The 26,063-nt window shown below is 36.9% G+C and overlaps 3 protein-coding genes across 8 annotated transcripts; 2 read left to right on the forward strand and 1 right to left on the reverse strand.

The window, feature by feature from the left end:
* Nucleotides 1-15,921: 15,921 nt before the first annotated feature.
* On the forward strand, nucleotides 15,922-18,238 carry LOC104900809 (uncharacterized). 6 transcript variants are annotated; one of them, XM_048634898.2, is made up of 4 exons: nucleotides 15,922-16,027; nucleotides 16,124-16,176; nucleotides 16,846-16,947; nucleotides 17,585-18,238. In XM_048634898.2, exons 3-4 carry the CDS (start codon nucleotides 16,879-16,881, stop codon nucleotides 18,161-18,163), a joined length of 648 nt encoding a protein of 215 aa, XP_048490855.1. In that variant the 5' UTR covers nucleotides 15,922-16,027; nucleotides 16,124-16,176; nucleotides 16,846-16,878; the 3' UTR covers nucleotides 18,164-18,238. The 6 variants fall into 6 exon arrangements, with proteins under 6 accessions (XP_048490855.1, XP_057247221.1, XP_010686632.2 ...); XM_057391238.1 differs by having other exon boundaries at nucleotides 15,927-16,027; nucleotides 17,611-18,238; XM_010688330.4 differs by having other exon boundaries at nucleotides 15,929-16,027; nucleotides 17,582-18,238.
* Nucleotides 18,239-18,893: 655 nt separating this feature from the next.
* LOC125492921 (uncharacterized) lies at nucleotides 18,894-19,853 on the reverse strand. The gene has a single exon (XM_048635667.1). The coding sequence runs from the start codon at nucleotides 19,851-19,853 to the stop codon at nucleotides 18,894-18,896; it is 960 nt and encodes a 319-aa protein (XP_048491624.1).
* Nucleotides 19,854-21,152: 1,299 nt separating this feature from the next.
* On the forward strand, nucleotides 21,153-24,613 carry LOC104900810 (gibberellin-regulated protein 2). The gene is made up of 3 exons (XM_010688333.4): nucleotides 21,153-21,421; nucleotides 23,428-23,491; nucleotides 24,252-24,613. Exons 1-3 carry the CDS (start codon nucleotides 21,356-21,358, stop codon nucleotides 24,431-24,433), a joined length of 312 nt encoding a protein of 103 aa, XP_010686635.1. The 5' UTR covers nucleotides 21,153-21,355; the 3' UTR covers nucleotides 24,434-24,613.
* Nucleotides 24,614-26,063: the final 1,450 nt, after the last annotated feature.

A 26,063-nucleotide genomic window follows, 5' to 3' on the forward strand; every position in this document is an offset into this window, starting at 1 on the left:
TTGTAGGCAGCGCATCAAGACAAGCACGCCAAGCGAAGAACTTCACCCTTGGCAGAACAGTAGCACTCCATATATGTTCCATACATCCGTCACACGCGAAGGAGCTTCTTCCATACTACTTCAAACATCACCAACCAACGCCCTATAAGCGGATCTAACTGAATACAAACCATTTTTCTCCAAATCCCAACACACAATCTTCCGGCATTCGATGGCTAAGGGGAATATTTAATATATGCTCGATCTCAAAAGGTAAAAAAAAAGAGTAGATAATAAATCTTCATTCCACACTTTTCTAATAGGGTCTATTAATGCCCCCACTTTAATCGCCTCATTCGCCTCATCCCTAGGAGATAAGATTTTTTGGGTTTGGGTTCCCAGAATCCAAGGATCGGACCATACCTTTATACTCTCTCCATTGCACACTCGCCATTGCATTCCATGTCTGAGTACCCACCGAGCTAGGTACTTAATATTCCCCTTAGTTACCAAAAAATATAAAAATATTCAAAAAATATAAAAATATTCAAAAAATTAGGGGTGATTTAGTTACCAAGCAAGCGATGTACAATGATAAAATAATATTAGTCTTTACTTAATACATTAAAAGTGCAAATACATTAGCTGCCATTAGAGAAATAATCAAACTTCAGAACAATGACATTTTAGGTAGTCTGTGCGATAATTATGTTGGTAAATGAAGAGTTACATGAGATAAAAGAGAATAACAAGTCAAATACTACTCAAACTCTTACTTCATTCAAGATTTGCGTTCAAAACAGAATAAAAAAATGGTTTTTTCACCAAACACCCCCGACAAATTAAGAAATTTACCATATACCCTCAATGTTTCAGAAATGCACCGTATACCCTTGAGTTTTCGAAAACGTGCACCAGATACCCTTTTGCCTAACTGCCGTTAACCCACAGTTAGCTTTATTTACAATTTACCATCATTAATCCTAACCCTAATCTAACCTAACCCTAACCCTAATCCAATCATAACCTTTACTCTAATCCTACCCCTAAACCCTAACCCTAACTCTTTGGCAGCCCCCACCCCCTACCCCCCTCCCCCACCGCCGGCCTCCCCCACTCCTTACGCGTCTGTCATCGCCGACCTCCCATCACCCCTTCGCCGCTGATTTCCCCGGCAATTTTCCCAGCCCCTACCCCTCACCGCCGATTTCCAGCCGCCGATTTCCTAGCTCCGATTTCACAACCCTTCGAACACCAAACCCCAACCCTTGCCCCTCGAACGCCAAACCCCCACCCCTCCCCCTCGAACGCCAAACTCATTCTCCTCCCCTTCGAACGCCGGCGACCATAGCAACGTGATTTCTGTTCGAATTCGAAGGGATGGCGACGGTGGAGCGATTGGAAAATCGACGGGGAGGGGGTGGGGGAGCGAAGGGAAATTGACGGGGAGGGGTGGGGGTTACGGCAGAGGGAGGGGGAGGGGTGGGGGTTGCGGCAGAGGGAGGGGGAGGGGGAGGGGGAGTGGTGGGGGTTTGGTGTTCGAAAGGGACGGTGAGGGGTGGTCGGCGAACAGACGTGCACGGGTTGGGGAGGCCGGCATGCGCAGCGTCGGTGCGGTGGGGGTGGGGGAGGCCGACACGCACATCGACGGTGGGGGAGAGGGAATGGTAGGGGCTGGGGTGGTGGAGGGGAGGGGGCTGCCAAGGGGTAAGGTTAGGGTAAGGGGGAGGGTTTAGGGGTAGGATTAGGGTTAGATTAGGGTTAGGTTTAATTAGGATTAGGGCTTAATGCTGGTAAAATCGTAAATAAATCTAACGGTAGGTTAACGGCGGTATTGTTAAACATCGCCCATTATTTCCTTAAAATCGCCCAAATTTATATATGAATGGACGATTATGTCCTTATGTGTTTTAACCAATATTATTTTTTACTATATCTTCCAAATTTTTACTGTAATGCAAAATTTAATTTCACTTCTCTCCAAACTCTAAAATAACCGGCGGCACTCACCATATTCATTGAAATTAACTCTAAAATTTACGGCACCGCAGTCATTGAAATTAACGATCTCCAGCGAACGCCATTAATTAATATAGAATAATGTCGTCTTCGGATCAGGTATTTTTTTTTTCGCTTCGAAAACAACGAACGTGTAGCCAGAACGATCGCCCTATGGATCAACGTCTGGCCAGGACGTTAGATCCATAGGGCGAACGTTCTGGCCAAACGTTCGACCCATGGACATAACGTCCTGGCCAGACGTTGGGCCCATGGGTCGAACGTCCTGGCCACACGTTAGACCCATGGGTCCAACGTCCTGGCCGGACGTTGGTTCTGGGAACGCCAACCCTATTTTTTTTTTGGAAAAACTGGGGGAACATTTAACCTAAAGAGTTATTAAATGTTCAATATTCTATTTTTTATATTTGTTTGGAATATTCTTAATTTTTTATTTGGTTTGAATATTTTATTTTTTTTAATTAACAATAATTTATTTGTTTTTTTTTTCCAGGACTTGTTAATAATGGGATTAATTATAATCGTTATTTTGACAATTCTCCTCAATTTAATAATCGTGATGATGCTGTCGAATGGTGTAGAAAGATTGCTCTTGAATTCGGTTTTTTTTTGGTGATAACCAGTCACAAAAAGAATTGTCAATATCTAGATTGTGAACGTGGTAAGAAAAAAGAACTTCGTGATTTCAGTTCAGCAATCAGGAGAAAAACGAAGAGAAAAGCATGCGGTTGTCCATTTCGGTTGTTTCTTGTCCCAATGAAGAACTATTCGTATTGGGTTGTCAAGGCTAAGGAGAACATGGGTTTCATAATCACCCAATGATGTTATACCCAGAGGGTCATCGACAGATTAGCGGTCTCAGTCCCGGTGCGAAGAAGTTAGTTGGAGAACTAACTGCAGCCCATGTGAAACCACGACACATCATGAAAGCCATTACAAGTGCATTTCCGTCAGTGAAACCTAACATGAGGCACATTTATAATTGTAAAGATTTGTTAAGAAGAGAGAGATCAGAAGGCAGAAATGCAGCTCAGGAGTTTCTTCATCAGGCTGTTCAAAGCAATTATCTGTTTTGGCTTGATTCGGACGAGATGGGTAGGGTGACACATACATTCATTGCACACCCGACGTCCGTGAACTTAGTCCGTACATATCCGCATGTGCTTCACATTGATGCAACGTACAAGACAAACAAGTACTTGTATCCTTTGGTAGAGATTGTTGGTGTCACACCAACCAACAAGAATTTTCTTGTTGCATGGGCTTTGCTGCAACATGAGGATGCTGAGAGTTACCGCTGGATGTTGTCGGCACTGAAAAACCTCATTGGTTGTGTGGCGCCAAATGCCATTGTGAGTGATCGAGATCTGGCTTTATGCAAATATATCTCGGACGTTTTTCCCACATCTGCGCATCTACTTTGCACGTGGCATATTAACAATGATGTGGAGGCATGGGTAGCGAGGAAGTGTGGTGGGATAAAGCAGATCGGGATTATGTTCGGCCGAGGGGCTTGGGCTAGGGTTATGAAGTCAAAAACCGAGGATGAGTATGAGAAAAATGTAGCCAATATGATGGATGAGTGGGGTGAACTTGGCAAAAACACATCTATTGATTTTCCTACCTATATCAACGGAACTTGGCTTGTGCACAAGGAGAAGTTTGTGCAATGTTGGACGGATCGAGTACGACACTTTGGCAACACAACCAACAACAGATGCGAGAGTTCACATTGGCTTTGAAGGAGTGGATTGCTACTCCACCGAAGCAATCGACACATTATTTATGCAGATCGATTCTTTTATTGCCGGACAGTTGACAGAGATCAGAAACTCCTTGGAAGCCTCCCGTCGTAGTCATGGGACTGAGTTTGACATACTACCATATAGCGCCTTGAATGGTGTTTGCTCTCAGTACTGTTTGGAGCTGATTCATTTGAGGAGCCAGAAGTTAATGCGACGAGTAAAGGTCGGGGAAAGTTGAACAAGGGGTTGCGACGGAACAAAAGTAGGTTTGAGCACGTTATGGGCAAGTCTACGAGTAGTGGAAAATCTTCTGCGGCCACTGGTAATTATACGTATATCTATTTACTTTAATTGTTTGTTTTGTATAGTTGGACACATTTAATTAAATTGATTTGTACTAACTTTGCAGGATGGAGATTCGATATGGAACGTTTCCATACTTTCATAGACTTCCACTGACCATCCAAAGCATATTGAAGGCTGGCTTGATGTAGTTGCCGATGGTAATTGCGGTTTTCGATGCGTAGCAGATGCTTTTTGTTCGGGTCAAGACAATTGGGACATTGTACGTCGAACTACGGTGAGTGAATTGCATCAAAATGGTCCTCTGTTTCATTGGATATATGGTGATGATCTGAATGAGGCAATTACGCGTATTACATGGAAGGTGAACGTTGCGGGAGGAACACTATATGGAGGTCCTTGCAGATTTGTACCCCATTGCGAACCATTACAGATGCACAATCTTTTTTTTCGGTCTAAATGGTCGTTTTGATATGTCGGCTACAATTCTTCCAGTTGATGTTGGAGGTAGGAACGCTCTGCCACAAAGAGAGTTAGCCATAGCTCATCTTGGGAGTTACAAGCATTTCATTCGGCTTCAACTTAAGCAAGGACACCCGGTCCCTCAGATTCCTCCACCATGGTTTAGAGTTGCTTCCCAAAATGTTCTTTCTTGGGCACAACATTATTCAAGACGGACACAACGTTGGGATTCATCGTCGACCTCTACGACTCGAACAACAACTACAACTATTGATTAGTTTTTACTCTTTTTACTTAATAGACTAACTGTGTTAATTTATAAAGTAAGAGTAGTATTTATGAATGAGTTGTGTTGAATGAATCATGTTCCCAAATAAATTTTAAACAATTCCAATCTCATCTATAGATGGTAATAAAGAAGAAAAATGAAAAGCATATAAAAATAATTTGAACTAAATAAAACTACTACAAATAGTTAAAAGTATTATGAATTATAAAAACTAACAAAAACATCGAGTTCAAATAAAATATGCTAAATGATTTAAAGTGTTTAAACATAACTAAAATATGCTACTCATTCTCTTCATTCGTATTGTTTAACACTTTGTTCCAATCCTGAATGAGCTGATCAAACGTCTGACATGTTTCTGTTAGCCATTCACTCTCATCCCTATGTTCTAATACTGGGCGGGCTGCATGTATCCACCTATTCATCCACTGAAAAACAAAACAAAAAAATATTTACGTGCTCGTCAATATATGAAATACAAGTACATTAATCCAAATATTTAAAGCATTTAAATATATTTACCTGCTCGGTCGCCGTACGATCTGATATGGATCGTGCAACATTACCTCCATTCAATAGATATGGATGTGAATGTCGTTCATACCAGGATAAGTAATCAGTAGAACAAGCCGACGGTGTTGAACCTTTCTGAAATAGTTCTAAGTATATACAATTACCTGTTGTACACAAAATAATATTTGTTTAATAATATTAATAATAATAGTAATAATAATAATAATAATAATAATAATAATAATAATATTAATAATAATAGTAATAATAATAGTAATAATAGTAATAGTAATAATGATAATAGTAGTATAATAATAATAATAGTAATAATAATAATAATAATAATAATATTAATAATAATAGTAATAATAATAGTAATAATAATAATAATAGTAATAATAATAATAATAGTAATAATAATAATAATAATAATAGTAGTAATAATAATAATAGTAATAATAAATAATAATAATAATAAATTTCAATATAATAATAATAATAATAATTATATTAGTATTTTTACCTGTCGGGAACGAGGACCATGATGACTCACAGTAGACAGGAGAAGATTGCACAACATACTTTCCCTTGCTAGGCCTAGATGCAGACTCTGGAGCAATAACAGGAACAGGTACAATCTGCATACGACCTAACTGCCGCAAACATCGATCAGGCATATAGGGCTCGACGACTCCCCGATATCGAATGGTACCCCTGTATAATGTTCTCGAGATGGTGGTCGGATCAAAATCATGACCAGCAACCAATCCACCTGCAATTTTACAAATATCAGCAACCTCACTTAATGACTTCAAGTATAAAAAAACTCATAATAATAGTACATAAAAATTAACTTACATCCTCTGCTGTGAGAGTGTCCAGCTGTCTCCTGATGGAACAAAGACGGTCATGAGACCTCTTCTCCGGTACACAGTCCAACTCTGCGCTCGTGGACCTCCCCCCACTAATATGCTGTGCGCGGGCCTGAAGCATGGAAAGTACTCATAAATCCATGCTTGGAGTAAAGTCAAACATCCAGTGATCCCAACTGTGGAGGTCCGACTAGCCTCACCCAACTGACGATACAAGTACGCAAGTGTAGCCGACCCCAGGAAAACGGTGAATGCTATCTGGAGAACTGGCCTCAACAAGGTCAAATGGTCTCAACCTCGATCCACTCTTATCTGTGAACAAACAACACCCTAAAATCAACCATATAATACCCGTCAGCTGTCTCTCCAATGGAGCAGGTGGCTCTTCTGACAGAATCTCAGCAACCCCCTGTGCACTAATAGCACCATTATCCCAAAATGGACTCCCAAGGTCTGCAACTGTCCTACCGATCAAGTCAGCAACCAAACCCCTAAGAGCCCAGATGAAGTGGTGTCATGAACCAGACACCCCTCAACTGGAAGATGCAATATATGCACTACATCATGCATCATGATCGTCATCTCCCCAAACGGTAGGTGAAAAGAACTCGTATCGGGTTGCCACCGCTCGACAAATGCTGAAATCAAGGGTGCATCAATGTGTGTGAACATAGTAAAAGGGATATGGTACAGAGACGTCCTACGAAGACGAGCCGTATCGGGAGGCAATGTCCTAACCCATGTCCTCAAACGTGCACAAATCCTCTCTCGGTCTGACACTTCAGGGGAATTCTATCTCCTCCTCCCCAAATCTCCATAGCTACGTGTCCACCAAAACTAGGGATAACTGACCCAACCGTAGGTCCTCCTGCAACTGGACCTGTGACCTTCCAGCTAAGGTCATCAACATCTTTCCCCTTTCCCTTTCGACTCTCAACAGTCGATGAACTCCCCTCTCCCCGAATAAATCGCCCACCCCTACCCTTACGAACATTCCAACGATCATCAACTGTAGGATCTACATCTCTCTCAAACTCATGCAAAACTGACTCATGAACATCATCACCGTAAAGAACATCCCCCCCTCATCTACATCATGATGCTCCATTGCATCGTACGCCGCACCACCCTCATCGTGTAACTGAAGCTGACGTCGCGGCTCAGTCGGGTTCATCCGCGTCCTTCTAACGGAAGCGGAAACACCACGTGAATGCGGATGACGCGGTCCTGAATCCTCGTACTGCGCAACTCGAAATCCGGGAATCGTCTTACCAGCAAATTGTTGAAACCCAGATGGCTAGTTCACCAACAATTACTTTAATAAAATATTTCAATAATAATAATAATAATAACAATAATAATAATAATAAAAATAACACAACAAATTATTAACCATAATAATAATAATAATAAATATAATAATATAAATAATATAATAAATATAAATATAATGTAATAAATATAAATATAATAGTAATAATAATACAATATTAATAATAATAACAATAATGATAATAAATATAATAATAATAACAATATTAATAATAATAATAACATAACCTAAGAAATCACGCCATCCGTTAAAAATAAAAAAAAAAAAAACCCATGGAATCGTCTGTCCAGGACGATCCTTCCATGGGACGATCGTTTCCAGGACGATCCTATCCTGTCCTGGACAGTACTTCCATGGGAGGATCGTCCTGGGCAAACGATCGCCCCATGGAAGGATCGTCCTGGACAGACGATCCTCGTCCTGGACAGACGATCCTTCCATGGGAAATCGTCGGGCAAACGTTGGCGTGAAATTTGTGTAAAAAAAATTACCTGAGATGACTGCCGTTCCTCGGCGTCCATTTCTCTGCTGCCGCAAGCTCCGCCGCCAAAGCCGCCGCTTCCGCCTCCTCTCGGTGTCTCTCTGCCGCTCTTGCAAGTGCAATTTCTGTTGCAGACGAAGGATAATTTTTCTTCTTGTTTGATTTTCCTCAGACATTTTTTTACAAGCTGAGTAAATGGTGGAAGAGTGAAGGAAGAAGATGAAGCGTGAAGGAAGAAGATGAAGAGATAAGTGGAGGGGAGAGGGTAAAAAAATCAGAAAAATAAATAAGGGTAATATAGTCTATTTGTGTGTAAATTTGGGCGATTTTAGTAAATGATGGGCGACGTATAGAAGTTCAGTTAGGAAAAGGGTATCTGGTACACAGTTTTGGAAACTCAAGGGTATACGGTGCATTTCTGAAACATTGATTGTATATGGTGAATTTCTTGATTTGTCGGGGGTATTTGGTGAAATAACCGTAAAAAAATTACCTTAAACAAGCAAAACACTAACAATCTGACACTAGAAAATAGGAGCGTTAACATGATTTAGATATGATGACCCACTAACCTATAAATATCTCAAAGACTGCGCTAAATAAACTCCTAATAATATGCCATTAACGGTTCAACTGAACAAATCATCCTACGCTACTAAGTACTAACTGAATGCATCTTATTTTCCTTTAACTATAGAACTAATTTTGAGTAGGAGACTCAACAGTCAACACTCCCCTTACTCAAAATTCTCGTACACCTAACTACTGGACTCATAATACTTATTTGCATTTAGACAAGTTGTTTTAGTTGGCTTACCGAATAGCAATGTGTTATAATCTTATCTTATTATATATTTTAAGAGTGAATAAGCTCATGGTGTTACCATTATCCTTATTATGATTGTACATGGACAATGTGTTAGTTTGTTATTAGTATAAATTAGGGGTGTGTTTGAAAGGTTTAAGGGTTAAAAATGGTAAAAGATATTTTTTTGAAATATTTGTGACTAACATCAAGGGAACTAAAACCGTAATTTCATGATCAAGAGTAATATTTGTACTAGTTTTCTATGCGGTTATATATATATATATATATATATTGAGGCAAGATCACATGAGAATGTTCCTTACATGAGAAATGAGAATGAATCTCAACCACACGATTGGTTTAGAGTTACAACACTTATTCATTAGAGTTATATCCCTCTAAAAAATTTTGAATTCAAAAAAAAGTTTGTTTTTTTTGATTTTTTTTTTCCAAATATTTTGTTTTTGGAGTTACATCACTTTTTCATTAGAGTTACATCACTCATTCATAAGAGTTATAGCGTGTAAAATTCATTCTCATTTCTCATATAAGTATGCATTCTCATATGAACTCACTTCTATATATATATATATATATATATATATATATATATATATATATATATATATATATATAAAATAAAGACGGTGCATATATGATATATGAGTCCAACACTAACAATGAAAAATATTTTATACAATGAGTCAATATCTATTAACATAAAAATAGTATATGGGCCTAACTTTTTTGTGGCTTTGTGCGCCACCCCTGTGACAACTCAAAAACTGCTCCTAAAGCAAAGTAAACTCCAAGAAACTTCATTTTGAAAGTTAAAAGAAATCATAATTCAAATAAAACCCTAATTTCAAGAAACCCTAATTTAAAGAAATTCTTCTTAAGGCTTTCTTTGGTAGGAAGGATTTGGATGGAAAACAAAGAAAAGGAAAAGTAAAAACAAACTTTCTCATGTTTGGTAAAAGAAAATAAGAGGAGTTTGATTAGGAAGGAGAGAAAGTGGAAGGAAAATAATACTCTTAAATCCTTACTTTCCTTTCGTCCCAAAACCGGAGGAATTTGACTGGAAAGAATGCTAAGAAGTTTTTACCTATGTTTTCTTTATTTCCTTCTTTTCCTTTCCTTTACTAATGACAACCAAACATGTGATTTATCTCGAATCCACTAATTATACCAAACATTAGAAACTACAACTACCTTCTTTTCCCTTCTTTTCTCTTCTTTTCCTTTCTATTCCTTTCTCTTCCTTTCTTTTTCCTTTCTTTATTAAAAAAATACTAAACAAAGTATAACCGTGTGTTTGGTTCATTTTTATTAAAGGAAAGGAAAAGAAGAGAGAAATAAATTGAATAATGGAGAAAAACGAAAAGGGAAAATGAAGTTGCCTCTAAAAAGGGAATGAAGTTTGTGTTTAGCCCTTCTTGACTATCAGGAGGTCTTTCCTAATAGTTGCCATAGTCATAGACTCCTCAATTCATTATTTACATGAATTTATTTTTCCATAAATTGTTGAAAATAAAAAGAAATTCATTAAAATTCAAGATCTAATAAATCAAATAATTCAAAACTACTCTTCAAATGAACGTGATTTTAGTTCTCGAATGTTCAGTTGACTTATTAATTTTTTTATAATGTACTATATATATCTTTGACTAATAAGCCAGTGTTTGTTGGCGTTTCTCATAATTTTTCGTGGTTCTCTCTTAGACGAATAGTTTTTTTTGTGTGCAATTTCAAATGGAAAGTAAGTCTTCAAATCTTATTGGTAAAACTGAATACTTGAAATTAAACAAAGCATATGTTTTCTTCATTCGAAATAATGAATATGAACGATTATTTTTTCCATAAATTATAACCTTCCTTACCTTTTTTTTTATTTTTACAAGATATGGAATTCTACCGATCTGGATACAAGATGTCATCACAATACCTTAATGATTCATTTTATCAAAGAAACTTAATAAAGAAAATTATGTTGAGTAATTTCTGGATGTAATTGATAGGTCATGGAATTAGTATCATGCATGTATTAGACTTGAATGTATGACAAGACGTGTGAGTATTTATTTATCTACCAAATATATAGAAAATCCATAAGACAAATGCATCATAAACGCTTTTTTAGTTCTAAATACATATGTATTTTTAAAAATACTAAAACGACTCCCTTTATTAGTATCAAACAATAACAATTCATGCAAGCTAAATCTTCTGATCGATGATTGGGCCTAAGTGTTTAAAAAATTATAATGTCTTATAGTTAAGTACTTAAAATATGATTCTTTTTAAGGACATGAAGTTACTTTGATAACACCATTATAACTCATATATAATTTGAGGTCTTTAAAGATGGATTTAGAAACTTTAGGTCCATAATGATGAGATGTCCCAAACTGTAGGTCCTTGTACAGCTAACTCCTAAAACTTACTACCTCTATTCCTAAAAGATGATTACACTTATCACTTTCATTTTTCACGCATAACAATACAAATTTAAATCTTTTAACACTAATATATCTAGTTATGTGTTAGTAAAAATTATAAAAAGTTGATATTTATAAAATTCATGTTAACTAGATCCCCATATGACTATCTTTTCTTACGCACAAATCACAAATGATAGTGAACGTGAATTTTATGAATAGTGAAAAAGTCAGTATGATATTCTTAAAGAAACGGAGGTAGAAATGGCTACTTTTCTAGTATAAAAACCTCGAATGGAGCGGGTCCACAATAACTTAATGTGCACCGAGAAATCATATGTATAGTTAGTTTTCATTAATATTGTCCTTTACGTCTGATATAGTCATTTTTTATATGATATAATCTTCTTTTATATAGTTAATTTTTGTATCACATAGTCAATTTTATGATATAATAGTTGATTTTTTTTATGATATAATTATTTTTTCCCTAATATAGTTACTTTTATATGATAGACTTAGTTTGAATACTGAGCTTTTATGTCAAGAGGTTTCTGGTGAAGAGGTTAAAGCTAATCTCTTTGATTTAGCGCCAGATAAATCGCTTGGTCCGGATGGTTTTCCACCCTTTTTCCCAAAGGTATTGGGTTCTTGTCGAAAACTCGATCATTAAAGCTATTCAAGCCTTTTTTAAAAAAATTATGGGCATTTATTAGCGGAAATTAATCATACTTTTATTACTTTCATTCTCAAAATTGATAATCCTTCGACAACCAATCACTTTTGTCGTCCTATTAGTCTTTGTTCTACGCTATACAAGATTATTGTCAAATTATTAGCTAATGGTCTCGAAGTTGTTTTAGGCAAAATTATTCATCCTTTACAAGGAGTGTTTGTGTTCGAGAGGTTAATTCAGGATAATATTTTATTAGCTCATGAAGTTTTTCATTCCTTTAAGAATAAATCTGGAAAGGAAGGGTGGATTTCTATCAAACTTGACATGGAAAAAGCATATGGTCAATTAGAACGAAAATTTATCTTTGTTATGTTGGAAAAGTTGGGTTTCGATAATCTGTTTCTTTCTCTGCTTTAGTCAATGGCCTTTCGGCCCTCTCGTGGAATTAGACAAGGAGACCCCCTATCGCCTTATCTCTTTATTCTAAGTGCGGAGCTCCTAGCTTGGGAAATTTATGCTCAGGCCATGGGTGGTGAAAAGTTATTATGTGTGAAATTAGGTAGATTTGGGTTAAAATTCCTAATCTGACTTTGGCAGATGATACTATATTGTTTGCTAAGGCTTTTAATCAAAGTTGTGAAATCATTAAGTCTGTTAATTCTAAGCTTTTTGAGTATATCTCGTCTGGTAATTGCTCTTGGCAATGCTGGAAAAAGTTAATGTCAAGCAGCGAGACTTTCAAAAGAGGTCTTAGGTAGATTGTCAATTCGGCTGAATCCATCTCTTTTTGGGATGATAATTGGATTTATCCCTATCCAATTTCAAATATCTGTACCCCAGTTGTTGGGATTGCTAATATAAGGTCAATCGAGTTATTTCTAATGATAGGCAATGGAATAAATATTGGAAAAGAGATTGTTCCTTTGGATATTAAGAATGCCATTTTGGAGATTTTTCTTCCAGCTACTATAGAAGAGGATATTATTGTCTTGAGTCTGACGTTGGACGGTGAATATTTGATTAGGGCTGGTCCTTTATTAGTTCAGGGTCTGGCTATCGATCTTCCGTCTTCGGTTTCTACATGGATTTGAAAACTGGCGGTTTCTCGCGAAATAAAAAATTTTCTTGGAAAATTTGCCAAGATGGGTTGCCTACTAAGGTTAGACTAGAAAAAGTTCATGTTTTTCTGCCCTAAGAATGTTGTTTCTGTAACTATCGTTCTGAAGATGCGAACCATTTACTCTTTAGGTGTCGTTTTATGTTAGATATGGTCAAGCCGATGCATGATTTGTTTGGTTGGAGTTTGTTGCATGATGGTCTGTTTTTGGATGATGTGGTAGAAATTTTAATCTTGTTGGTTCAATGAGTTCTACGACTTCATTAGTCAAATTTTCTATTATTTGGTGGTTTGTTTGGTTTCAATGTAACAAAGTCATTTTCCAGGAGGATTCTTCCTTGGTGGTTGGGCTTGCGTACTCTATTGCTAATTTTGCCAAGGATTGTTGGTTTCGTGTGGTAGTGATGTTGTTTGTGATGTGGTGATGGGGCGCCCCTAGCCGCCTCCCGTGTCTGATTTGTTGGTGGTGTGGTCTCTCCCGTCTGAAGGGTAGTTTAAGCTTAATTTTGATGGGTCGAAGTTAGATAATGGGCAAGCTTCTTTTGGCTTTGCTATTTGGAATCATTTAAAGGAGCTATGTCTTGCAGGGGCTATGACTCTCTCTTTGGATTGCTCTATCCTTATGGTTGCGGCTTGGGGTCTTCGGAGTGGTTTGAGAGCGACTCGTTTTCTTAGGATTGGTTCTCTTGTGGTGGAAGGGGACAATTTAGTGGTTATTAATGCCATCCGTCAGTGTTGGAAGGTTCCTTGGGTTATTCAGTCTTTGGTGATGGACTCTCTTGTGGATCTGAGTTTGTTTAATGAGGTATCCGTCAATCATTGTTTTTGGGAAGTGAATCAAGCGGCGAATTTTATGGCTCATTGGGATCACGCTTCTTCGTCTTTGATTTGCTGGTTTTCTTCTATTGATGTTGTTTTTTCATTCCATCATCTGAAAGGATGTTGTAAGCTGGTCCTATGTTAGGAGTCATGCCAGTTTGTCGATGGTGCGCACGTGTGTATGTAGAGGAAGGTGCGCACCATCCAAAACGCAAAATCCCAAAGCACAAAGCGCTTATTCATTAAACCAAAAACGCACGAAATGAACATATGTTGATTTCCAATGAACACCGAAAAACATAAACCTATTTTTTGAATTCATTACTTTTGTTTTCCCACGCGAATTTTCAAGGACTTTCACTCTCTTCTCCCTAAATCCTCCAACATCTCTCTAACCTCTCTCATCAAACTCTCCGTCACGACACCGTATACTTTGACTTTCGTTTTCCTGAACCTCGGTCAAAGTGGGGGCTTATGTAGATATCTAATCGTGTCTCCCGCTTTAAGGATCCGACAATGAAACATATTGTGGTATTAATTGGTCCAATCCAAGGGCAAAGCAGTCTAAAAAAGCAATTCAAAACCATTTCGAAAAGTGTTAAAATCCTATTTCAAAACTCAATTAATTATTCATGATAATTAATCGTATTTTGAGCCTAATCCTTTGAAAAGTACGATTAATTGTTTAATAATAATTAGCTGATTTATTTTAATAAATAAATATTTATAAAAGATATTTTTTTTAGTTTAAATCAGATTTTATTCCGTAATATCATATACCCGTAATTAAAGGATAAAAGACATCTTTTTAAGACGCGTTACCAACCATATATTATGATGTATATCTTTAATATAAAATCGTTCTACTGTATATTCTAAACCTTTTTTATTTCTTTTTATATATTATTATATCTGCTTGATTGTTCTATGCATATTATATGATTGTCCTTTATTATTTTTATAACCCACGTGTTATTTATTGTTAATCGAGACCTACATAATTGTTCTAACATCAATCATATTAATTTGGACAACCTGCTAGGTTCCTTGTAAATTGATTGCATAATAACATATCAGTAAAAAATAGTCTTTTTATGTGTTTCATGAACCAACCTAGACTAATTATTTTTAGGGTGTTTAAAATATTATTTGGTTATTCTTTTGCATAAACATTAACATGAATCGATATTTAGTAGAAGCCAACAATGTGCAACATGGTTCGTGACTGTATTTGTACCCTCACCCTCTAACTCAATATTTGATTCATTTTGACCATCTATTTAGTCATGATAGAGAAATCTATATTGGATAAGTCTCTAGTTTGTCCCTACGATTTTCCATATCACATTAGGTTTATGATTCTTCCTTTAAAGAATTGTTGGCGACTTCAAAACGTTTTCAACACAAAAAACCTTTACAGTGGGATGGTCAAATCTAATATGCACTCATCCCGTGTAGGCGAAATAAAAACACGCCTACAAGCGCAATTTCAAAATTTTGAAAATTCGTAAACATACTGGATTTTGGAATTAGTCGAAAATGTTCAATCCAAGATTGCAATTATTCATTCAACAGAAAGAATGTGTTTATTACACTAGATTTTTCATAAATGTTCATTCCGAAATTGCAAATCAATCAACAATAGCGTGTCTTCATTATTCTACCATGTCATTAGAATAAACCGGATGTTTATTGGTTCACTACGCACATGAAGTGAAAAAATTAAGAAAAGAGAAATTGAAATAGATCCTACAAATATTCATTCCAAAACTGTTAATGTTCATTGAAAACCTTGCGCACGGCACCTCAAAGAAGGTGCTTCCGTGCGCACCTCCAATTTTCGCTTAAGTTTGTTTCTCTAATAAAAATAATAAAAATATATCAAGGATGTCTTGGCCTAGTGGTTAAGATTGAGGTGCTGTGAACGATAGGTCACAGCCTCACAGGTTCGAATCCCCCCTCCCCTTGTTTGTACTTTGTACCGCCTTCGTGGCTCATATGGATAAAAAAAATAAAAATAAAAATATTGCCTCTATTGCCTGCCTAGTGGCTACTTCCTCCTCTATAGTCCATTGTCTCTACTCTTGATTCATGCCTCTCTCAATTTCACATAATCTCAAACTCACCTTGCTCATATAGTCCACCTCTCCATCGATTTCTCTATCAAGTCCAGGTTCACTTTCTCTCTTTTTTTTTTTTTTTTTCAGTTCGTAATTTAAGGTTTTTGCATCTGAAAATTCTTAATTTTATCATCCATTTCTGAATTCAGGTTGCGTATTCTATCGACACCAAATCCGTAGCATTATTGCTGAAAAAGAATTGGTATGTTGGTGTTTCTCAGCTCATTTTAGTTATGTCTTCAACTGTGTGTTTGTTCATATGTCTGAATGAATTTTAATGTTTTGAGGCATTCATTATATGTTAGCAACATCATTTATCTTTTATTTTGCTTGTGATTTTGTCCTTGCTTGGACTCTTGGAGTTCTATAAGTTAAACTATCCATCTTCTTATTAAACACTAGAATTATATTGAATAATAAGTGAATAGTGAATAACTGTATGGTAATAACTTTTAAAATGGATTCAAATGGAGTAAAACTAAATGGAGAACTGATAAATGATACTTTTTTGGGTTACTAAAGTAAATTAATTCGAGTTTTTCTTTGAGGATTCGATGACCCCATTTAACATAGAGAATATTGATCATAATCTGCCTCATTTTTAGACGATTTTTATAATGATAAAGTCCTCGGATTTGTGTGATCTAACAATTATCTGATCCACATGATTTCGGATATTGGATACCCGAATTTATTGGATAGGATTGGGCGATAATTGCATAGGATTTGGATATCGATTATCGCCTTTTTGGAATATCCAATATCGAGTCCTGGATATGTTATTATGTTAATATCGAATATGAAGCTATTCACAGTGCAAGCTATGAAATCTGTTCAGAGTCTAACTTTGTTATTGTTCTTCTGATTTAAGGTTTTGTGTAAGGAACTTCTGATCAGTGCAGTGATGCTGGCGAAGTTCGTGCCTTCCCCAGCTTTGGCATTTTATCATGGATCATCTTTACACTGGTCTTCTGTAAGCTTCTACTCTGAAACTCGTTTGTCAAAGTCTGGTGCATTTGTTGTTTAATTGTTTATTAACCATAGTAATATAGTATCTTCTTCGATTTCATTGACTCGACCTCATAAGAAGGTGTCTCGTATTATACCATTTTTACTCTTTGGGGTAGGAGTAACTTGCATTTAGAAAGAGCTTCTGTATATCTCTTTGGAGGGTGGAAGTTCTACTCTGTAGCCTCATTGGTCATCCTTCATTAATCTAGGCTACAAGTTCTGCCGAAGGAAAGACATAGCAAAAGCCAGCTAGTGTACTATTACTTCCCAAGGGTTAGTATTTAGTAATCAAGCTGCTGTCTATAATTGACCGCGTTTCTTAAGAAAATTTACCTTCATGATAAGTAAGCTTAGGCTCCCCCTGCAGTTGCTCGCTTAGGCTGTTCACATCCCTTTCTCATTTTTCTTTTTTCCTGTTTCGAACTATTGTCTTTCCCATCCCAGTAAATTTGCCAAATGTTGTCATATTAACATGAAAGAAAAACCCCTTATGATATAAGCTAAGAGTTTGCTGATAAGGATTAGGCCTCTCTCGCAACAAGTATGCTTAATTTTTGGTTAACACTCATAATTCAACCCTTTCTTGCTGGCTATAGCAGCCTGATTTTGTAGCACCTCCCGTTAGTTCAGCAGTCCATGGAGACCTACGGAGCTTTTCTCCACGGGAACTGACTCGAAAAGCTAGGAACATTTCCCTTCCATTCAAGAAGTGGGAACTGCTTTCTGCAGCTCCAACAATAGATGTAACCTTGAGCAATGAAGATACTGAGAAATGGGCATCTTGCAGAGAAGCTCTGTCTGTGTTCAACTTCAGCATTGAAGAGCAAGACAAGATACTGGGAAAAGCATTTGGCCACATTCGCTCACCATATTGGGGTGAGGAACGAAAAGCAGAGGTCCCTGATTACAAGATTGTGAATAAAATACTGGAGTATCTCAGGAGTTTGAGTCTCTCTGATGATGATCTCTCCAAACTTCTCAAGAAATTTCCTGAAGTTCTTGGTTGTAGCTTCGAGAACGAGCTAAAGAATAATGTACAGATCCTAGAAAACCAGTGGGGCATAACAGGGAAGCCTTTGAGAAACCTCCTTCTTCGTAATCCTAAAGTCTTGGGTTATAATGTTGATTGCAAAGGAGACTGCATGGCACAATGTACTCGTTGCTGGGTTAGGTTTTAGAGGAACTTGATTATTGTATCAATTCTTTAATATACTGTACACAATATGATATACATATTCCTGTATTTTGTGGCACTTGAAAGTATACATATTTACACATTATGCATATACTTGAACCCCAATCAGGAAATTCAGCTTTTCATGTTTTAGGTCAGGAAATACTGAATTTGTCTGAACCTGTCTTACAGAGTTCAGGATAGGAATCTCAACTTGGATCAACAGACAGCTTTTCAATTCAAACAAACTAGTTATACTGCCCGGAATTATTGTCACACATATGCAAACATAATTCCAGTAAGGGCATGTTCTCTTCGGTATAAAACAACTGAACTTAATTGAATTGAACTAAAATGAACTGAAATGAATAGTGATATGTGAGAGTAAAAGTATTGTCCAGAGCTGAATTGAACTGAAAATAAGTTGGAGAGAACAGATCCTAAATAACTAACGAAGCTAGATATGTCATTGAATTTATACTAATCTTACCATGTTATTATGATACACAATCAATATAATGACTAATACTTCTTGTGCCCGGAATTAGTCACTGTTATAACCTCTACATAATTAATAATATGATATGATTCTTTTACCACAAAAAACAACAAAAATCTGATAATGGTTAAATTTATTCCAATTCTCTTCTTTTACTATTTGCCAATTCTATTCTTGTAGTATTACTCACATCTAAGAACTTTTTTTTTTTTTGGTGAAAAAAGTAAGCCACATATTATATAGTCATATTAGAACGAGTTTTAAAATCCGCAATATAAGCCGTATTACAATAGCTAGGGGGAATTGGGAACATCCTAGTTACATTGCAACTACCATCCTTAATTCTACTTTCCTTGGCAAGCAAATCCGCAACTTGATTGTCCTTCCGGCTGCAATACTCAATTGTCACTTGGGGGAGATCCCTCCATAACTTTCTGCATTCAAAAATAGCACTCATATATTTGTCAGCACAACTCTCATGATTATACAACAATCCTACTACATTCATGCAATCAGTAAATATAATGGCCTCAAGTAACCTAAACTGCCTAGCAATGAGCAAACCCTGTTGAATGGCCATGATTTCAGCCATGACCACATCTATCGCAAAACTCCTAGTCCCGAAACCTATGATCCAAAACCCCCTCTCGTCTCTAGCCACACCCCCGGTACCCATGGGGTCCGCTAGGTGTGTGAAGGATGCATCTACATGGATGGTCGGACGAGTGGTCTGCGAAGGAGGAGACCCCGTGTTTCGAGGGGCAAGGGAGGGTAGGACAATGGACTTTTTGGATTGAATAAAAAGAAGAGACAGCGATATGGCTTTGGGGATGATAACGTCAGCTGAAGAAGGGGAAGCCCCATTAATGCTGCAGTCATTCCTATTCTTCCATATTTCATGACATAAATATGGAAAGATGTCCGCCCACTCAATCCCTTTAAACCTAAAATCAACCTCCAAATTGGTTCGGAGCCAATCATTGAAGGATAAGAGGGGGAGGGGATCAAAACCACATGCTTTCCAGATCTCCATAGAGAATACACAATCGCGGATCACATGGGCTGAATTTTCACTAGGAAGGTGACAGCGAGGACAACAGGAGTTAGGGACAATGTTTCGAAGGGCAAGAAGCATTTTATGTGGGATTCGGTCTCTCCACAGGAGCCAAAAGAAAAACTTTAGCTTTGGCTCCATCTTTGACTTCCAAATCCAAGACAGGTTGACATGGGGGGAGTTAATTTGGCTATCATAAGCCTGAGCAAGAGAAAACCCCTTCAAGGATACGAAATGAGGGATGAGCAAATCTCCTCTGGTCTCCTCTTGGGGGGGTGGAAGACTAGTAATGCGGTCCTGGATTATTTGGGGGAGCTCAAATGAGATCCTAGTAAAGTCCCATTGACCATGGGAGGATAAGTCACACACCCGTAAGGAGCTCTCCGACTCCAGCAAGGGTCCATGGATCAGGCAACGAAGACATCCTATAGCAAGCCAATTGTCCTCCCATAAATTAATTGATTGTCCATTTCCTACACTCCACGAGCTATTGGATTGGAGAAGATCCCACCCTTTTCCTATGTTTTTCCATATAATGGAGCCATTTTTGAAAGGAGTAGCATGGTTCTGGTGGATGTATTTAGATTTGATGCAGTCTTGGGCAAGAGATGGTGGGCCCTGAGAGATCTTCCAACCCAGTTTCATCATATATGCAACATTGGTCAATTTTTGGTCCCTTAACCCCAAGCCACCCCTGTTCTTAGGTCTAAAAGTCACCTCCTTCCCCACAAGGTGAAGTTTTTTATGGTTTGTGGAATCCCCCATAAAAAGTTGTTGCATATAATGTCTAGGTCTTTAAGAGAGGCAGCAGGAAGAAAAGCAGCTTGCATATAGTAGGCCGGGATTGTGGAGAGCGTAGAGTTTACCAAACAAAGTCTCCCTGCCTTTGATAGGAACTTAGTTTTCCATAGTGCAAGCTTTGCACGAACCTTATCCACCACAAATTGAACTTGGGCACGTGTAGGTCTTTTATGGGAGATGGGTAGGCCTAGATATGTCCCTAAATTGTCATTTTCTTTAACCTTGATTGTCTCTTGGAATAATGCTTTAAGATCCGGAGGGGTATTGGGTGAGAAAATATATTGAGAACTGCACTATGAATTGTAATTACTACTCAGAGAAGGACCTCTAGAGATCCTAAATAGTGGAGTAGTATATTCTTGTTGCTACTAAATTTAGACCGCTAGAGTACTATTATTTTGGTTCATAAGGAGGTGCGAAATATCATATCTAGATTAGATAAAGCTGGTGTGTTATCGTCTAAACTAGTTGACATACATTTATATGAAAATAAATACATGTCAACCTATTAATTATATAATAAATAAATAATTACTAACTAATTAAGGAAAATGAAATATAGGTTTCCTTTGAAAGAGAAACAACAAGAAAAAAGAACTAATTAGAGAAGATAATTAACCCTTAAGAATAGGACAAAGATATAAAAAAAAAGCCTCCATATGTAAGAATTTTAACAATTTGCCTTTAGATGGAAGCATATTTGAGCCCCTTCGCTGGCACACAATAACATCCACTCTCTTCCTCTCAAATTTACCTTTCAAAGACATAATCTGGTAAAACTCCACATTTCTTGATTTTTGGCTCTTTTCAGGATTTCCAATGAATGGTAACATTCTCCAGAGATGTGTAACTTCAATAGAATCCTCCTCCTTGCCATTGCCATCTTTTGCCTAGTCGTCTCACATCAGGTTTGTATGTTCCTAATCCTACATTTCATATGTCAATGCTTATTCTTTATTTCTTTACTTCACAATTTAAAAATCAATTACATTGCTGGTGCGTTCTCTTTACGTGAAAAAACCTGAACTTATCTGAACTTAACTTATTAAACCTAATTGATCCTTATTGGAACTTATTTTTGAGTGCTATGTTAGACTTGATCAAACGTGATCTAAACATATTGGACCTGAAACTTGTTTTATAAGTTGGAGAGAACAATACCCTACATGCATGAATTTGGTTAATAATTTGTTGACTATTTTCTTTCAATAGATTGGATTGCAAATTGTCTTCAACATGTAGGTCGAGTACCCCTAGAATTATCAAAATTGACCCAATGGACTTGAAATGATATAACTGGATGGACCCAGCCCAAACTCCAATTCGATAACCATGCAGACCCAAATATAAAAAGACTACTCGCATGGAAAATAAAAATAAAAAACTACTATGTAATAAGTAGAAAAGAAATATAATGAGACCTCAGCCTTCTTTATTTGTTTAATTCGAGTAAGAAAGGTGCCATTAAATTCCTATACCAAAATTGATATTTCTTGCATAATGAAATAATTGAAACTTAACATAAATATGCCCTAATTATCTATTGACCATTTATAAAAGGTGGATCGTTCTAGAGTCCAAAGTGCCCACGATCTTGACATTAGGGCAAGAAGAGGGCATTGCGATTAGTCACCTTGATTACTTATTGTCAAAAAAAAACTATCTATTTGACCTAAACCGACCAAGACCCAAAAGGTTGAATGGTTGACCATTGGTTTTTAATTCGAATCAAATCCATACTCTAGCACTTGTTTGTCATCTCGATATATACTAAACTATTTAGACTCGAACTTTTTGGGCTCAGCTCGGTCCAAACTTGCCTCAAGACCTTAACGAGTGGAGCCCAACTAGTCCAAACTCGGCTCGAAAAGATCGTGAACATGCTCACTTATTAATTTATATAAAAAAATTATTATAATTTAAAGCACTTAAAAAAGTCATTATAGGCTAAAACACTTTTAAAAAAGTTGTTATACTTATGCCTTGTTTGGTAAAGAGAGGCTTGGAACAAAATTAGAGGTTTGAGGTCATATTAAAGGATTTGACTATTCAATCCTCTGATTTGGGTGTTGGTAAAGAGAGGTTTAACATAGCTTTTTGGGATCAAAAAGCTCTTTTTGAAAAAGTTGGGGGAGAAGCTTTTTAATATTGGAGGTTTGATAATGAAAGAAAAAATTGCATTTATGTCTCAAAGTTCCCTAAAAATTACTACCCTTACCTAGGTATTCTAAACCTAACATATTAAGCCAATTTCCTTATTGGTCATTTTACACAATTAATTAACAATCAGCTATCTACCAATCACCTTTATACAAATAACTAATACAACCCGCTAGTCAAATTAGGTAATACAATCAACTAACAGCTAATAGCTATCCGCTAATTGTCAAACAAGGCCATCTCCTTTTATACAAATTTTTACATTGAGCAATTCATGTCTTTTCTTTTTGTATCCTTTTAGATCTAGTTTGCCTTGTTATGTGTATTTCTAACTAATTCTTTCGGTTAGCATTTAAAAATGAAATAAAATATGTTAATTCATGTTATTTTTTGAATTTATTTTATTATTCTACAAGTCCTGTCAATAATTTTTTAATATCGAAAATGAATTTTTTGGGTGGTTTAATGTTATGCTGGTTTATTTTAAATTTGTCTCAAATCGGGATTAAGCCAAGTCGAGCTCGAGCCGAGCTTCACTTATCGAGCTCGTCAAGCTCACGAGCGAAGCTAAGCAATAAACGAACCGAGATATAGTTAGGGCTCGACTCGTTTGTAAGCACCCCTACTCCTGACTTATGCCCCTAGGAATATAATGTAATTTTGTCTACCGAATTCTTAATAGTTTGTTAAACAAAATAAGCATGTTCAATTTCCCAACTCATTGGATATTTCTGTTTCTATTTTGTAACTACAGTTGGAGGTTTGTCGTGCAAATCCACAACAACCCGCTAAGGGTGCTTTTTTGGGTGCAAAAATAGGTAACAAGCTCTTCTATTCCTTAAGAAAGTTGCTATCATTGGAAATTTAAATAGAGTCATCCGATGGATAAACCATATTCTTTATGTGAAACATCACCCTTTGGGTGTCAGGCTCCTCCTTTTTATTTTTCTTACAAATTTGATAATTAATTGAGATTGAGAGAAGGGTGATTAAGCCCTTCCATCTACGAAGTCTCAATTCTCATAAAAAAGGTCAAGGGATTTAGAATCTATACTAATATATTAAAAGACGTTTCTAAATAAGGAACGGTATCATGTGGCGCTCTCCCTAAGTTCATTTTACTCCATGTAATTCACATACAACAAAAAAATTAGAAATTGCATAGTGTAGGATTTGATCCCATGACTTCAAGTTTATATACTAAAGTTTTAACAACTAGACCAAGTGATATTTAGTGTTATCATTTCAAAATATAATATTAATAAATGAAAATTTCTCTTACCCGAAGTATAGCCTGGGCCTAATAACTAGTTGGTTATAATTAGGTGCACTATGAAAGAGTGTTAATGTCATTTATCTTATCAAATTCTATAAAAAAAATAGTCAAACTCAAAAGCTGAAAATCGAAAATCATACCCCATTGTCAACCATCACAACCTCAAACCTTTAGGAATTGACAATCAAACTTCCAACCTTAATATGGTTTTGAAGTGTAAGCTCAACTAGTATTTTTGTAATATAGATGCTATCTCACGAATTTTACATACTTTGCTTTTCTTTATGATGTAATATTGACAGATTGCAAGGGAAAATGTCATATAAGGTGTAGTGTGGCGTCAAGATATCGAATATGTATCAGGACATGTAACACTTGCTGCCAACGTTGCAACTGTGTGCCACCAGGAACTTCAGGCAATGCTAATGTGTGTCCGTGTTGGGATAACATGACAACCAAAGGTGGTCGCAAAAAGTGTCCATGAATCTTCAATTAGTAAGAAGTGTGAATAATTTTACACACTGTCATTAATTATTTTTCATATATCACATTATTATGGCGCATTCGTGGTGAAAAATTGTTTAGTTGTAATAATTTTTGGGTGCATGCATGTTGCAATTGCAATTTGCCTGTTAGAATGTATATGTATTTTTGTAATTATGTATTATGTCTTGTATTTATCTATTTACGTTATTAGCCTTAGGTCAAACCCTAAACTCTCTTGTAGAACGCGTGCTGGCCCGGCTCGTCACGAGCCCACTCAAGGCCCGACCCGACCCATTGTCCGCTACGTGGGCCGCGGGACTGGCGCGGTCAAGAAATTTTATTTTAGGCTCGCAACGGCACGAGCCGGCGGACCGAACGCTCCTTTCCTTTGTTTTTTAGCCTAAGACTGTCAAAACTACAAAATAAATAAATAAAACACGGGTCAGGCCCGCAGTAGGCACGAGCGCGGTCCGCAGGCCCGTGGGCCGGGCCATGTACAAAATCTTGAAATTTCAAGTCCGTCCCGGCACGGCCCGCCACTCACGGGCTCGGGCCTGGCCCGACCCGCCAATTTCCCAAGCCAGCGGGCCGAGCCCATGAACAGGCCCGGCCCATGTCTAGGTTTACTAAAGGTTTGTTGATCATCTTAGCAATGGAAGAAGTCACTTTCAGGATATTGTTAAAGAATATTGACTATAACCATTAACCTATAACCTTTAAGCGTGATTCTCTGCTAATAATTTGTGAGTTCTGAGCACATCACCTCACAAATTAGCGGGACAATTTCTTACTACCATTTTTAGATAATTGCTAACATTTATTACGATACATTGTATTAAGCCCCAAAGGGTTCAATATTTATGTTGATATGAAGGCCCAATCATATTAGAGGACCCACAAGAAAGAGTCAATAAAAGTCAAAAGACTAGAAGCCCATAAAAAGAAGCTCATGGAAGCTAAGAATGTTCAGGAGATGGAAGCCAAACAATTATAAAGACATGGATAAGGGACGTGGGTAACTATCAATCTGATCATGGAGCATGTAAATTACGTGGGCACTGAGACGTGACCATTCTGGCGCTAGAAGAAAGCAGTTATGGTTTGAATCATAAATGATTTAAATCATTTCCCTCCAAAGATGCATGGAAGTTAAGCATAATGATGAAGTATAAATAGAAGTAGACGGATCAATTGAAAAACAACAAACACAACAACGTGCAATTTACTTCTTTCTAGCGTAGCTTTAACCTAGATTAGCCAACCCCTTTTTGGGGTTATAGTGTAGTTCCTAGACTTAGAGCATGTACTCAGTGACAATTTGATCATATGCATCAATGCATGACTTTCACGATTGAAGTACATCTTTTGAATAGTGTTTAAGAAAGCAAAGGAATTATAGTTATTACTTATTTTGTGTAGGAGCGTAAGTTTATGCACCATAGAGATTATAGTTATACAAAAATCGATGTTAAGATTAGGAAAATTAACATTGATGACCTTGTAATTAGAGCAATTTTTAAAAAAAATCTCACTTTTGAGCAATTATATAAATGGATCTTGTACTTTGGAAAACATTATTATTAGGGTGAAAAGATGAAGGAATTTTGTATGACGTTAATTCTTGTTCT

Source organism: Beta vulgaris, chromosome 8 (assembly GCF_026745355.1).
Source record: "Beta vulgaris subsp. vulgaris cultivar EL10 chromosome 8, EL10.2, whole genome shotgun sequence".
NCBI lineage: Eukaryota > Viridiplantae > Streptophyta > Magnoliopsida > Caryophyllales > Amaranthaceae > Beta > Beta vulgaris.

Coding starts and splice junctions, on each gene's coding strand:
- LOC104900810 (XM_010688333.4), top strand. CDS start 21,356: ATGTGTAACTTCAATAGAATCCTCCTCCTTGCCATTGCCATCTTTTGC. Junction 21,422..23,427: donor GCCTAGTCGTCTCACATCAG/GTTTGTATGTTC, acceptor TTGTAACTACAG/TTGGAGGTTTGTCGTGCAAA. Junction 23,492..24,251: donor TTTTTTGGGTGCAAAAATAG/GTAACAAGCTCT, acceptor TAATATTGACAG/ATTGCAAGGGAAAATGTCAT.
- LOC104900809 (XM_010688330.4), top strand. CDS start 16,879: ATGCTGGCGAAGTTCGTGCCTTCCCCAGCTTTGGCATTTTATCATGGA. Junction 16,948..17,581: donor CATCTTTACACTGGTCTTCT/GTAAGCTTCTAC, acceptor TGCTGGCTATAG/CAGCCTGATTTTGTAGCACC.
- LOC125492921 (XM_048635667.1), bottom strand. CDS start 19,853: ATGGAGCCAAAGCTAAAGTTTTTCTTTTGGCTCCTGTGGAGAGACCGA.